The sequence below is a fragment of the Malaclemys terrapin genome, chromosome 3 (assembly GCF_027887155.1).
Source record: "Malaclemys terrapin pileata isolate rMalTer1 chromosome 3, rMalTer1.hap1, whole genome shotgun sequence".
Classification (NCBI taxonomy): Eukaryota; Metazoa; Chordata; order Testudines; family Emydidae; genus Malaclemys; species Malaclemys terrapin.
In genome coordinates, this window is record NC_071507.1 from 68755212 (window position 1) to 68771133 (window position 15922).

At 37.0% G+C, this 15922-nt stretch overlaps 1 protein-coding gene across 1 annotated transcript in view; it reads left to right on the top strand.

Annotated features, from left to right (window-relative positions):
* AHCTF1 (AT-hook containing transcription factor 1) overlaps positions 1 to 15922 on the top strand; it is a 78869-nt gene that overhangs the window by 24881 nt on the left and 38066 nt on the right. The window contains exons 4-10 of the mRNA XM_054022972.1: positions 2355 to 2535; positions 3500 to 3707; positions 7711 to 7827; positions 9346 to 9430; positions 11733 to 11883; positions 15071 to 15203; positions 15296 to 15477. Of these exons, the coding sequence (XP_053878947.1) occupies positions 2355 to 2535; positions 3500 to 3707; positions 7711 to 7827; positions 9346 to 9430; positions 11733 to 11883; positions 15071 to 15203; positions 15296 to 15477 (1057 nt within the window). The remainder of the gene's footprint in view (positions 1 to 2354; positions 2536 to 3499; positions 3708 to 7710; positions 7828 to 9345; positions 9431 to 11732; positions 11884 to 15070; positions 15204 to 15295; positions 15478 to 15922) is intronic.

Here is a 15922-nt window from a genome sequence, read left to right on the forward strand (position 1 = left end):
TGCAGTGCTTCTCTTCTTATTACTGCCACCAGGACTAATTCAGCAAGGTTTTTAATCCATTTTAAAAATTTGTTGATAATCCTTTGACTGGTGTGGGAAACAGGAAGCTTGAGTTATAGAAATCTGGAGCCAAAGATGGCAATTGAAATTGCTATAGATACTGCTAAGATAAGAATTGCTGTGACACGAACTGACATGAAAGCTGGATTCCATGGCTGTGTAACCACAATAAACCCTGACTGAGGGTATGTCTGCAGTGGAGCTGGAGGTGTAATTTTGTATACTAGCTTTGATTGAGCTAACATGCTAAAAATAGCGGGGTTGCTGCCGTGGTGGGACAGCCTAGCTATCTCAAGTATGATCCCATATGTGACCCCATGTAAGTGCTGAGGGTGGCTAGCCTATACTGCCACACATGCTGCTGATTTTAGTGCACTGTCAAAGCTAGTGGATGTATGTCTACCCAAGCTAGAAATTACTCCTCCAACTCCAGTGCATATGTACCGTGTAGCTTCCAGATCTATTTTTTTCTCCCCTCTGGCTAACATGTGAAGCAAGGGACTTTTTGTCCTGTTCTTCTTGCATAACTAGGGCCCTACCAAACTCACAGTCCATTTTGGTCAATTTCACAGTCATGGGATTTTTAAAATAGTCAATTTCATGGTTTCAGATGTTTACATGTGAAATTTCAGGGTGTTGTAACTGTGGGGGTCCTGACCCAAAAGTAGGTCATGGGATGGGAGTGTCACAAGACTATTGTAGGGGGGTTGTGGGATTGCCACCTTTACTTCTGCCCTGCTGCCAGCAGGGGTGCTGCCTTCAGAGCTGGGCAGCCAGAGAGCGCAGTGGCTGCTGGCCAGGCGCCCAGCTCTAAAGCCATGCCAACAGCAGCGCAGAAGTGAGGGTTGCAGGGTATGGGCGTGGGTTACCATATACCATGGTTTTACTGTCAGTCCCCAACTCGAGTTGGGGAGGCTGATAGCTGGGGCCGCAGACCCCCACCCAGGTCGTGGGGCTGACAGCCACCCTTGCTTCTGTGCTGCATTCAGAACTGGTCTCCCAGGTAGTAGCAGTGGAGCTTCCTGCAGCTGGGGGAGTTTCCCGGAAGTGGGTCTGACCTGGCTCCCGGAGCGGCCCCTGCAGGGGAACAGGAAGTCCTGTCCCTTCCCAGCCCGGGACAGGACTAGCCTGGCGCATGGTAGAACCCCCTGCCCTGTGAATTTGGTAGGGTGCTATATATAAAACCATCCCCCCCATGACACACAACATTCCATTATTTCTGTTGTGTGCTATGCTCAGCTTCTAATTCATAAGAGAATCAAAGGATAGCATATGTTGCTATGTTGTGGTACAGTTTTAGTGCAGAAAGCTGCACACATTAAAACTTCTACTGTAGTGTTGAGTATTTTCCTGGGATGCACTTTAGCACATCCAGAGTCACATTTTTAATCTTAAATTAGAGAAAATGCTTTCATTACCCAGTAATTCATTTCATTTCTTCCTGTTCAGCCAAGGCAAGCTTTGCATATAAGACAGATGGTGGTCTCTCACAATATTGTTTTAGGCTTGATTTCCTCTGTTAGTATTCCCAAAAGTACATGGGGATGTGCATTTAAAAAGACCTTATTTCTAACTTCCTCAGATTTTTTTTTTTTTTTGGTTAATCTAATCAAATGCAACCTATATATATGTGTGTGTACATGTATGTATGTATGTATGTGGTTTGCATAGTCTTATCCTGATAATTGCCTTCAGTTGTTGGTGAGAATGTTTAATTACCGTGAAAATGGCCCCTCTTTCTAGGCAGGTTAGTTACTACATAGTATAATTTACAGAATACCTAAAACTTCACGAGATTTACATAGCAAATACAATTTATTTTCACAGGAAAGGCACTGTCCTTCACATTGGTAATGTTTTTCATCAGATGAGCAGAGGAAGAATCAGCTTGCAATTTGAGTTTTTAATACAAAGCTTATTTTTTTTCTTTTTTTCTTTTTAATGGATATTTGCCTTAATATTGTTTTCAAACAGGTAACTGAAAGTGGTGAGCTGCAATATTAGAGAGCACCATTTAAAGAGTATTTTATTTAATAGAAAGAATTGTAGTTCAGTATCTTAGGACATTCCTCTAAAAAAAATTAGCGGATATAATGAACTCCCTTCTTTCTCCTGCTCAGGGCTGTAAATTTTTTTTAATAATCTGAGGAAATACTTTGCTTTTGAATCTTATGAATAAGAATGTAAATACAGAATTGTATTCCTAATATGCCAACTTCTGCCCTGTACTACATTGCAAAACTTTATTTATAGTTTGTCAAATTGCTTAAAATTAACATGCAGTTTTCTTGTAGGTAACTGCTATTGAACCCATAATTAATCATGGTGGAGCCCGTGTCAGCACTCAGCATTTGCACCAGAGTCTGCGATGGCTTTTTGGTGTGGCAGCTGTGGTTACAGATGTTGGTCATATCCTGCTGATTGACCTTTGTTTGGATGATTTGTCATGTAGTCAGAATGAAATAGAGGCATCAGGTAAATTAGCGTTTTTAAATTTAAACAGATTTTCTGGTCGAGAAGTAAGAAAATTCAAGTTTCCTAAATGAGGAATGTGCACTCCATTTTTTTCCAATCTGATAAAACATAAGCATCCTGTGTCTTTAAGATCTGTTTGGTTGAAGACTGCTGAAAATGAAGACTACTTGACACCATGAATTCTTAGCTGATTTGCTAATTCTTTCTTTGAAAGATGTTCTAATCTCCTGGTTCTTAAGGTCAAAACTTTTTTTAAAAAGCGTAAAATTAGGTTCTTAAATCCTTATGCATAGCCTGATCCTACACCACTGAAGTTGGTGGAAGTTTGCCTTTGACTTCAATGGAAGGAGGCGTCTTAAATGCCTAAATATGATCTTGTACGTAATTTTAGGTAACCATTTTTTAAAACACTTGGTTTAAATGAAAATGACTCTGCATGGGCATGTGAAGGAAAGAAGAGGAACATTTTTAAAAAACCCTAATTTAAAAAATAAGCAAAACTGCATTTGGAATATCTCAATTGCATCCAACGTTCCATTATTATGGAGATATCTTAGTCAGTGGCTTCATAGTGGGGGTTGCTTTTGAATATGGGCTTAAAGGATATAAATAAACTTCATGCTTTAGGGCATAAGTAAACCACTGACTGACAGGGTCTAGAAAGAAACTTACCCTGTGAGCCAGTCTATTTCATAATTGTCTATTATGCGGATTTTTGTATTTCAGAGTATCTGGGACAGAATACTGGTCTAGATGGACTACTGGTCTAATCTAATTTGATAATTCCTGTGTTCTTAAAATGAACTTGAATTATAAATACTAATTGAAAACATTGCATACAATGCACACTTGACAGGGAATAGGGTATTAGGTAATATATAGCATAATGCTAAGCTCTTAACATCTATCCTGAAAAAGCTGAAGAATGCAGTCTCTTATGTTGCACGATCTTGTGTGTGTGTAGACCTAGAAGTGATCACCGGAATCCCTGCTGAAATCCCACAAATAAGAGAAGCTGTTACCAGAGAGGGGCGACATCTCTGTTTCCAGTTACTAAGTCCATCTGGAGCAGCTGTAACAACCTTATGCTACATAAGCAGGAGCAATCAGCTGGTTGTGGGATTCTCAGATGGCTACCTTTCACTGTGGAATATGAAAACCTTGAAGAAGGAGTAAGTATGCCTTTATATATGTGTCAATATCTGGAGGCGGGGAACTCAGTTATTTCACTTAACTAATTTAGGTTAAATAGAAAAGTAACTTGGATTGAATGCTGAGTGTTGAAATTCTTGAATACAGTATTGAAACCTTTAGAAGCCAGTTCTAGATTAATCTTTTTAGTGGCTTTAACTGATTTTTTTTTTTTCTTCTTTCTCTTAACTAGTTCCTTTAACTGCTTCATCTATAAAATAAAGAATCTTGGTTACAAGGCTTGTAGATATGTTTCATTAAAGTAGGTTAATGACTAGAACAGGGGTCGGCAACCTTTCGGAAGTGGTGGGCCGAGTCTTCATTTATTCACTCTAATTTAAGGTTTCGCGTGCCAGTCGTACATTTTAACGTTTTTAGAAGGTCTCTTTCCATAAGTCTATAATCTATAACTAAACTATTGTACGTAAAGAAAATAAGGTTTTTAAAATGTTTAAGAAACTTCATTTAAAATTAAATTAAAATGCAGAGCCCCCTGTGAGTGCCACTGAAAATCAGCTCGCGTGCCGCAGGTTGCCTACCCCTGAACTAGAATTTGAGAGAACTGCTTTGTGTAAAACTAAGGAAAAGTAGTTCAATCTTTAGTAGTGTTTAGTGAATAATGGAAATTTAGAAGAGACATTGATTTTACTGTAATGATTTTTCCAAGACCTTGTCACAGCTAGGTGTACTTCTTTACAAAGTTAAAGTATATGAATTACATAACTGTTAGCAATATCTCTGTGACTACTTAAAATCTTAGATGAGACCAGTGGAACAGATTGAAATTAGGGCTGTCAAGTGATTTTAAAATAATAGCATTGTTAAACAATAATAAATGGTATTCTATTTAAATATTTTGGATGTTTTCTACATTTTCAAATATATTGATTACAGTTACAACACAGAATACAAAGTGTAAAGAGCTCAATTTATATTTTTGATTACAAATATTTGTACTGTAAAAAAACAAAAGAAATAGTATTTTTCAGTTCACTTAATCCAAGTACTATAGTGCAATCTCTTTATCATTAAAGTTGAACTTACAAATATAGAATTATGTACAAAAAATAACTGAACTCAAAAACAAAACAATGTAAAACTTTAGAGCCTACAAGTCCACTCAGTCGTACTTCTTGTTCAGCAAATCATTCAGAGAAACAAGTTTGTTTACATTTGCAGTGCTGCCCGCTTCTTGTTACGTCATCTGAAGTGTGCCCGTTCATGCTTCAAGCACCATTCCAGAGGACATGTGTCCATGCTGATGATGGGTTCTGCTTGATAACCATCCAAAGCAGTGTGGAGCAACGTATGTTCATTTTCATCATTTGAGTCAGTTGCCACCAGCAGAAGGTTGACTTTTTTTTGGTGGTTCGGGTTCTGTAGTTTCTGCATCAGAGTGTTGCTTTTTTTAAGGCTTTTTTGAAAGCATGCTCTACTTGTTTGTCTTAGCAATTCGCTGAACAAGAAGTAGGATTGGGTGGACTTGTAGGGTCTAAAGTGCTACATTGTTTTGTTTTTGAATGCAGTTATGTAACAAATCTACATTTTTAAATTGCACATTCACAATAGAGATTGCACTACAGCATTTGTATGAGGTGAGTTGAAAAATACTGTTTCTTTTGTTTCTCATTTTTACAGTACAAATATTTGTAATAGAAAATAATATAAAGTGAGCACTGTACACTTTGTATTCTGTGTAATTGAAATAATTATATTTGAAAATATTTAATACATTTAAATTGGTATTCTGTGGTTTAACAGTGTGATTAAAACTATGATTAATCGTGATTAATTTTTTTGAGTTAATCCCATGAGTTAACTGTGATTAATCGACAGCCCTAATTGAAACATCTAACAGCTCATTTGTGCCTGAAAAATAGCCTTTCCCACATTCCAGTCGTGACTGAGATTGGAGACTGTTCCACCTTGGGACTGGTCACTCTTGTTCCATCACTGCTTAAGTCTCTCATATACTACTGATGTGGTTAAAGGGATGTATCAGTGAAAACTGGATGCTTCTATAGGGGGCCACAAGTTCTGGGTGTGTAGATGTGGTTCTACATTATGTTCTCTTTCTATAGGAATGTGGGTTACATCTTAACTGTTGGCTTGTAAAATGCTTAAATAATGTATAGCATTTATGCTTTCCAGTGTTAATTAGATGCATAAGTAATTGTTTTTTCTTTAAAAGAATAATACTGTCTTGATAAAAATGAATCCCACATGTTTGCTAAGATCTTAGAGAATAGAACAAGGAGTGTGCCAATCAAACTTGCGGGCAATAGAAACATGGGGAAGGAGACAGCAAATATTCTAGAGGCTAGGATTAAAATACAATATTAGATTGGAAAACTTAAATCAATTTGGGATTAATTTAAGCAAACATGTAATGGCTCACCAGAAATTGTTGAATGCGTACATCTACAAGGGTGCAATATTGGTAAGTGTTTCCAGCTGAAATCATATCAGTGCCAAGTAGAATTAATTACCTGTTTCTAGACTAAGGGGTTTAAATACATTTGTCTTTTTGACCTACTCACTCTACTTACCCCAAGCCCCAGAACCTTCTTTCTTGTACAACCAATGTGCTAAGTTTTCGGTACCACATTTTGAAAAAAGACAATTCAGAGGAGATTGGCAAAAATGATAAAATTTTGAAAATCAGGCCTATAATAAAATGCTCAGAGAATTAGTTTGAGTTCTACATTGTCAGATGTGCAAAGGAGATGTTATAAATTATCTCAAACCACTTCTGTTAATCATCAAGGAAAGAAGGAAGAAAGAAATGGTTTTAGGTACCGAGTATCAGAGGAGTAGCCGTGTTAGTTTGTATCCACAAAAACAACAAGGAGTCGGTGGCACCTTAAAGACTGACAGATTTATTTGGGCATAAGCTTTTGTGGGTAAAAAACCCACTTCAGATGCATGGAGATGGTTTTAGGTAAAACTTCAGTTAAATGGAACAAGCTACTCCATTGTTCGAGATGTTCAAAGCTGGACATTTCTACTAGAAGTGTCAAAGGAGAGAAAAAGCATTGATCCTACAACAATGCAGGGGATAGATTAGAATAGTGGTTCTCAACCAGGGGGTATGCAGAGGTCTTCCAGGGGTACGTCAACTCATCTAGATATTTGCCTAGTTTTACAACAGGCTACATAAAAAGCACTAATGAAGTCAGTACAAATTAAAATTTCATACAGATAATGACTTGTCTATACTGCTCTATATGCTATATCAGTGTTTCTCAACCTGGGATTGTGGGATAGGTTTAGGGGGTTGCAAGTGCAGGGCTGGCATTACGGGGTGGCAAGCAGGGAAATTGCCTTGAGCCCCACACCACAGGGGGCCCCACAAAGCTAAGCCCTGCTGCCTGGGACTGAAATCAGACTCTTGAAAGGGGTACGGTAGTTTGGAAAGGTTGAGAACCACTGGATTAGAAGACTCATTGAAAGGTCTTTCCAATTCAAGTGAGCCTGAGGAAAGATAAACTTTATTTTACATAGCTGGATTAAACAAATTACATGGCATTTTTGGAAAAATTCTGGTCTGGTCAAAAGATAAACAGGTAAAAGTCCTAAAAGTAACCCAACTACTTATGTGCTCTTTTGGCCATCATTTGTGGTTTGAGCAGATTCACCCTCCTCCCCCCTCCCCCTCCATTCATGCTGACTGCTCGTTTAACTACAGTCACCCAGGAAAAAACATAGAACACATCAATAGATGTGAGTAGTCCAGATGTTCATAATATTGTACTTATTTACATTGAAGTTTATTTGCAGTCATGTTGCTCGATTGCCTAGCTTTGTTAAATCCTTCTGAAATTGTTAAAAATGTTCTCTAAAATTAAAAAATTTAAATAATTGTAAGTATTTCTGGCATGAGAAAATGGTGTGGGCTTTTGAAGTGCTGATTGGAACACTTGGAAAGATAAATGTCAGACATCTAATCACCCAATTAATTCCCTCCCACACACTTTGTTCTAGATACCACTTTCAGCTAGAAGGAGGGAGGATACCTGTCTATGCTGTTACTTTTCAGGAACCTGAAAATGATCCCCGCAATTGCTGTTACTTATGGGCAGTTCAGTCTACACAAGAAAGGTCAGTGAAGACTGATTTAGAAAACTAACTGATCTGTTGTCCAACTAACTGACTTTGAGTGGGTATACATATGCAACTCTGAACTTGTTATAAATGTAAATCTTTACCTGGGTTACTAATTGGAGAATTGATCCCTTAATATTGCATTTTTTTTTCCAATTGAAGGGCCAATATGTAGTGTTGTAGCTATGAATCATTTCAATCTTGTAATCTTAATCTTTTTGAATCTGCTCTGGCATTTTTTTTTCAAAAAAATTGTTTTTGATCACTTGGAAAATGTAAGTGCACTCAGTTTAATCTTGACAATGGAACCACAACTGCCACCTCTATAATAGCTGAGAAGTAGTGAGGCTTTTAAGTGTAATTTCAATCTGTTGCCTTCTTCCTACAAAATGGTGTTGTGAATCTTAATTGCTCTCGTAAAGAGAACTTAAATCATTATAGCACTTGTGAAATGCCACCGAAAGTTGCAGCCATGCAAAAGACTTTATTTTTTGTATTTTACAAAAAGCTTTATACTTGACTTTTAGGTAGCTTTCATAGAACTCCTGCAAGTACAGAGGGACAGGACCTACTGAGTACTATTGTGATGAACACCTAGAAATGCCTTGTTCCTAGAGCAATTTTCTAGTGTTTTGTCTGGTTTTAAATGTCCCAAGTGATAAGCTACTATCACTTGTCTTGGAAGACTATTCGTTATTAAAAGTATTTCATGACCTCCTTATTTCTATCTTTGACATTAATAAGGTGCCCATCGTCTTGTATCTGAGCACGAGTATATGTGTATATATGTATGTATATGCTCTTTTTTTTCTTCCTGTGTAATACCCTCTCCATTTGAGTTGTGGCTTTTAGAGCAGCTTTTTATTGCATTTATTCAAATGGCTGTCTTAGAGCTGTTTTTGTTGTATTTTGGTTGTTTCCCAAGAGCCTGGGGAATGCTTTTATATAAAAACTTTAATTCAGGTTTTCAGAAAGTAGGCAAAACAGAAGTAACTATCTTTTTAATCATTCTTTCTCAAACTCAGAACTTTGGTTCTTCCTTAGTTTCATAACATGACAAAATAATACAATCAGAGCATGCAGTTTAGATTGTAAGTTTAAATTTAAGGCTCTTTGGGTAAAGGTTCCTGCATTAACATTTCATTGTAAAGAACTGATGCCGGTAGTGTTTTTATAGATAAATGTTAAAGCTCTGGAAAATTTTGTGGTTAACATTAATCTGAAGTCCTTGGAGTTAAGCTAAAAAGCAGAGTTCCGGAATTCAGTCAGTTAAATACCGAGTGCCAAATGAAAAAATCTTCAAATGTATTTCTTCTTCTGCTACAATTGTCCAAATATGACAAATTATAATTGATTGGAAAGTGGGTTGTTTTCCAGTTTATAACAGAAGCATCATCCTTTTAAATGTACAATACAGTATGGTTCTGCTTTGCTTTGGCAATAGCTATTTATCAGATATTTCAGATGGATTGCAAAGGTGCTGAACTTATACTCAAACTTGTAATTTCTTTCTAGTGAAGGAGATGTTGTGAGTTTGCATCTGCTGCAGTTAGCCTTTGGTGACAGAAAACGCTTGGCATCAGGACAAATCATGTATGAGGTAAAGTATGTATGTCTATGAAATACAACTAACACTGTATTAATCAAAAATTGGAAACAGTAATATTCACTGTCATGGTTGGGGCTAGGGATACCCTCCTCATGTCTTTCTGAATGCACTAATTTCAGGCCTTGGGTCTCATGCCTTACCTTCGTGGGTTGGGTTCTCCCACTTTTAGACAGGAGTACTAGACTGCAGTACCACTGTATCAACTGTGTTTACCTTCCACTGGACTTGGTACCTGGGTTACTTCCCTTTGGGAGCTGGGACCAGTGGTCTATATATTGTAACCCAGACAGCTTTCTTAAATCAAAGCATAAGAGAAGAGGGGTTTTTTGGTTTGTCTTTTAAACAGCCATGTTTATAGATGGTTTGTTTCTTCCCTAAAGGCTTAGGAAGATCAATATAATCCCAGAACCTCTTGCCTCTGGGGTATGGGTGACAGTCTGTACCTCAGTCTCCCTGACCTTCAGGGACTCCCTTTTTAAATCTAGCCAAAGGTCTTTGTTCTGTCCTGTGTCTCTTGGACCTCATTAAACTGGTTGGGCTGCTCGGCAGCTGTCTGAGTGAATATATCTGCATTGTCTCTACTCTCTTGAAGTGGTTTGCCAGGAGATGTGAATATCAGGACCCACCTCTATTTCTTGACAACTCTGCTAGTGAATTAACACAATATACATATACAATAAGCAACACAATGACCTGATCAATATACAGTATTCATAAATTATTACAAGTAATGAATCTGTCATACTTATACATAAATCTTAACAAAAATCACTTTGTACTGTGTACTATTGCAGTTTGAAAAAACTGCTTCTGGAAAGTTTGACGCAAACGACAGTAATCTGATGTAGCAATTCCTCCCTCTTTACCCACTTCACTTCTGTTTTGATACCATTCTTTCCAGATATTTTGGAAGCAGTGTGGATGCATATAATTTACATTAACTTTTTGCAATATGAAATTTGGATATTTTTGCAGTGCTATACTGAGTTATTGGTTTGAAACATAGGCTTTAAATCTCCCAGTGTTTTCAGTTTCCTCCTGTCATGTGTTTCCCTTACAGCAAGAAAAGCTCCTTTCTCACTGTCGCTCATGTGAGTGTTGACTATATAAATGTTTAGGTACTGAAAGAAGATGTTTTTCAAAATTGAAAAGCAAAAATTGATAGTATGAGGACAAGGTATAAATATTATAAAGTGATTAAACTTTTTTTCTAAATATGGATGCCATTGCTTTATCTTAGTTTACATGCACAGTCATAGTGAAGGCAAAGTTGATACACTGCTCTGGATTAACAGAATGTGCTCTGTTTTACCGTAGGTTTTGATTATTTTTTTTTAAAAAGGGCTTTTCGTTGTAATTTAGTCATGTTTTTTATTTTACATTGCTATGAGTACTTTGGCAGGAGGATATGGGGAAGCGCCTCAAAATTATTTTTTTTTCTCCCGTCAGCTTCAATTTTCTGTGTTTCTGCTTCACTTTATGCTGTTGTACTAGGGCTCTGGCGAAAAGATCTTATTTTCTGTTCTGCCCTGTGTGTGGTCTCCTCCTCCCCACTCTCCCAAGCAAACATCTACATATTTTTACACCTCATAGGCATTCCCACCTCATGGCTTCCAATACCCTCATTTGCCCTGTACCAATGCTTTGACACACAAACTTTGTGTATCCCCGCACTGCTTGATTTCAGATGTATCTTTTGAGAAAGTCTGACTGGTATAACTATACATGAATTTCCAGAGTTGCTAAGTTTGTGCATGCGAAATGTTCATTTTTCTTTTCACATTACGTAAAGCTTGTTTGGATGAGATAGTGTGATATGGAAGAATGTATGGACTAGTATTTTGTCTTAAGTGTAAAAAAAAAAAACTTTAAAATGTGAGTAGATTAGGATGACTATAGAAATGTATATTTAACTTTTTAAGCTTATTATTGTAGGGGTTTTAAAGAAGGGGGGAAAAAAAGGGAAAACTTGATTCTTAACTATTTGTCATATAGCTACTGCCAAGTCCTTGTAAAACTGCATAATAGTAGGAAAATTTTCCTGATTTTCCTGAAAATGATGGACATTATTAGTATTTTTGTATCAACTTAGTTTTGATTACCAAAATTAGTTCCTCAGTTCTAGGGTTATTGAATACTTTATTGCACTTAATTTCTGTAACATGCCAAAATATATTCTAAAAAATATGTAATTTGGGATTCCTTTGGTTGACTCATAAGAGATGCAGTCTCTTCCATGTTTAAGTGTAATATCATACACATTCATTTCAAATAATTTTTATTTGTCTTTCAGGGTTTGGAGTACTGTGAAGAAAGGTACAGTCTAGACCTCACAGGTGGAGTCTTTTCATTAAGAGGGCAGACTAGCAATACCAAACTACTCAGTTGTCAGACTATAGAAAAATTTCGCAGCCATGTTGACCGAGAGGATGGCGTGAATGAAGGTTTGTTGCTAGGTCCAAAAATTTTTCAAATTGAATTGTAACATAATGCTTTTGAAGAAAACAGTGGAGTTGGATTCTAAAAATATCTGTTCTAGCATGTGAGCATCACTCTGAAATAGTTCTGTACCCACAGCCCTAAAAGTTTACTTAAATAGCTGTATAGAATAAACATATTTAAAGACTAAAAGTGAGGTGTTTGAGTTGCAATTAATATGGAAAACGACAGTGGAACAGGGAAACCTGATATGTAAGGTACATGATTAAATTGGAAAAAAATCTATCTCTGAGGTGTAGGCTTTTTGGTGTTCAGCCTTCTTTTTAACTTAAAGGTAAGTTAAAAGTATAATAATACTTTGGATACAGATTGTCCAAAGCTGTATTCTTGCTAGGCCTTTTTAATGCTGTCCTACTCTTGTGTGGAGGAAAAGATGATACAACTATTTCTATAATTAGTAAATACAGCAGGCATTAGCTGCAAAGGCTGCCCAAAACGTGGAGTTCATACTGCTCGCTAATTTCTCCTGTAGGCTATTGTGCATATCCGTTCTATGTAGACAACTGGGCTGCTTTCAAGTTTTTGTATTTAAATAGCCAAATCAGATTGAGCTGTTAAACTCCCAGATTATCTGTTTAACTATATACTGAAACCCGAAAGTGGTCAGCTGCTTGCAGTGCTGATGAGCCGAAAGGGACATCTGTGAAGGAGAACTTCAGTGTATGTGGAGAAAGGAGTCCTCTTCTCCCCCCCACCCCCCTTCTGTTTAATCTCTGTAGTTTGTGCAAACACAATGAAAAAAGCTCTTTGGATTTAAAAAAAAAAAAAGCACTTTAGTTGGGTGATATTTTTTTTTTCTAGGAAGTAAGATGAACTTTAAACACCCATACTAATGGGGGAAAGTATTTGACTTTGAATGCTTTCCAACCCCCGAACCCCACCCCCCCCACACACACGGATAAATCTAAGTGTGTACAACTTTTTGAGGGATAAATGTAACATAATTTTCTTTTAAAAATTAACCTGATTTTTCTTTATGGAAAGATGGGGTTCAGGATTTGTAAAAGACAAAATCAACTCCTTCTCCCCCTCCGCCCCCCATTGTTAACCTGGGGCGAGTCTATGCTTCTCTGTTCTAAAGCATGGAGCCTCTAGACTTTCTCAGTGGAATATCTGTACAAATTTAACATTGGTGAAACATAATTGTTCCCTTACCTTGTTTTCAGAAATGGCAGAACCATTTTTTGTTGTTGAAATCCTTAAAACAAACAAACAAATCAGCACAGGGCAGACCCTTGGCATAAAAAACTTCAGCTTTTATGGTTAAATTTTGGCAGTTATAAGCAGCTGAAAACAGGGTCTTACAACGGAAAATGTTAGGCAATTTTAACTAATGAATCGCTGCCAGCACCACCTATAATTATTTATAAAACTTTTGATATTAAGTGTTCCTTTAAACGGCCTCTCTCCTAACCCCCGTGCATTTATTTCACTTTGAAGCAGTAGTCTGAGGCTCACTTATATGACAGATAGGCACAAACTGCGTTCTGAAAAAGTTCCCACATGATATCAGTCCAAGTTATAGTTTGCAGTTCTCTTTTCCCTTTCAGGTAGATAGTGAACTCTTTATTACAGTTTTACTTAGGCTGTGTCTACACTACCACGGTAAGTCGACCTACGCTACGCAACTCCAGCTAAGTGAATAATGTAGCTGCAGTCGACATACCTTAGGTTGCGTTACCGTGGGGTTTAAACTGCAAGGGGTCGACCAGAGAAATTCTTCTCGTCGGGGGTAGAGTACAGAGGTCGACTGGAGAGCTATCTGCTGTCGATTTGGCAAGTCTTCACTTGACCCGCTAAATCGACCGCCAGTGGATCAATCTCAGAGCATCGATCCCGGCTGTAGTGTAGACCTGCCTTAGGTTTAATCTACACTAGAAAATTAGGTTGGTGTAAGTCACTCAGGAGTGTGAAAAATCCACACCCCTGAGCGGTTTAGTTTAGCTGGCCTGAATCCCCATATACACTGTGCTAGGTCGATGGAAGAATTCTTCCGTTAACCTAGCTACTGCCTCTAGGGAGGTGGATTACCTATGCTGACAGGAGAATCCCTCCTGTTGGCGTAAGTAGTGTCTACATTGAAGCGCTGCAGTGTTCTAAGTGTAGACAAGCCAGTAGTTATTTGAGCCATTGATCTAAAATAGTACAGTAATGAATAGTGAGGTGAGGGAAGAGGAAGACCGCTTCTTTGCACTTAAGATTTTCTGTCTAGACTTTCTGCTACTGCTGATCAGAGAGCACACGCTGAAAGAGTAAAAGCTGTGTTGAGGTAAACTGATTCAGTTGTTTTTTTAAACTTAAGAATCAATGACTTCAAAGATTATTTGAGCAATTAACAAAACAGAAGATAGAACAGAGGCTCACAGAAGAACACTTGTAGGAAATGGGATGGGGACTCCAGACTGGAAATGATGTACCTAAAAGAACCTAATAAGGGTAAAAATATTCATATATTAGATTTGTATAGTTAGTTTGTTCCCCATATTTCACACACCCAGAGCACGGGGCATTAAGATTCTCCTTTGCTCACATTTAGAGGAAACTCCCTTTCTGCCCCATCAAAAACAACAACCCTTATTGGAAGCTACTATAGTATTAGGCAACATATGTTGTGTTTTTTAAATTAAGGTATTTGTTCCAGTTATGTTATGTGATATTCTTGTGACATTTGTATTTTGAATCTATCTGGTTGAAAAGTGGCTATTCTAGAAGCATGTAAATGAGACAATTACACAATGATCAATAAATGAAATAATGCAAACCACTAATCTGACGTTCATCTTAATTTCATATTGATGGTACTTCTTAAAGGTGTTAACTTATATTTTTTTAACACATAGCTACATATTTTGATAAAATAACTGGAAATATGGGAAATTCAGATTAGCCTGGTCCCAACAATAGATATTTTATTAAATCTGATATATGAACAAAATTAATGTGGGTTACAGCTATTGAAGAAATTAACATTTCATATCTTTAAGTCAGTAAGGCATTCTGCCAAAATATTGAGTGTTGTTTTTCTACCCCAACAATAGTGTTAAACAAGTAGTATGACAAGTTGAACTAAAATTCGTTACTGTGTAGCAATATCTGCTGATTTATTTTAAAGAAATGCCATCTTTCTTACAGTAATATCTCCTGATACGAGTGTGTCAGTCTTCAGCTGGCAAGTGAATACATACGGCCAGGGCAAACCATCTACTTATTTGGGCATATTTGACATAAATCGCTGGTATCATGCTCAAATGCCAGATTCTTTGAGGTGAGACTTTATTGTGTGTATTTTACATAGCTTTCAAAATGGTTATAAATGATTAATTGACTTCTTACTTGTGTGTATTTACTTTCTCTAAGACCAGGGGAATTTCTTCATAATTGCCCCTATTTTGCATTATGGTCGCTGGATGCTGTAGTGAGTATGACTTCTCCACACCACATCTTGGATATTCTAGTACATGAGCGAAGCTTAAGTCGTGGAGTTCCTCCTTCATATCCGCCCCCTGAGCAGTTTTTTAATCCAAGCACCTACACTTTTGGTATGTATTGCAGCTTAGCTGACTTTAAGAGAGCAAGCTTAATAAGTGAATTGAGGTTATGTCATTTATGTCATATGTTTTGTTTTGTTTTGTTTCCTGTTTGTGACTTTAAACAATTAGAAACACTTATATTTTACTTTAAAATACTTTCCAATATTAAAGAACTATTTTGAGACACAGATTGCCAAATTTTGATATCTAATGCATTTGTAATCTAGCCTGTGAAGAAATGATTGTTACAGAAATTAAACAGGGTTACTTTGTGTACTGTGCTAGAGCTGTTTTATATAGTGTACAGCCTAAGTAAAATTTCTACACAGATGTGTGAATGTTGCAAAATAAATTTGTAAGTGAACTAATGAGCGAAATCAGTATTTATTTAGCTTTTTAATCCACTCCCAATATTAACCCAATTTTTAATAGAAGCTGTTTACTTTGTATTGCT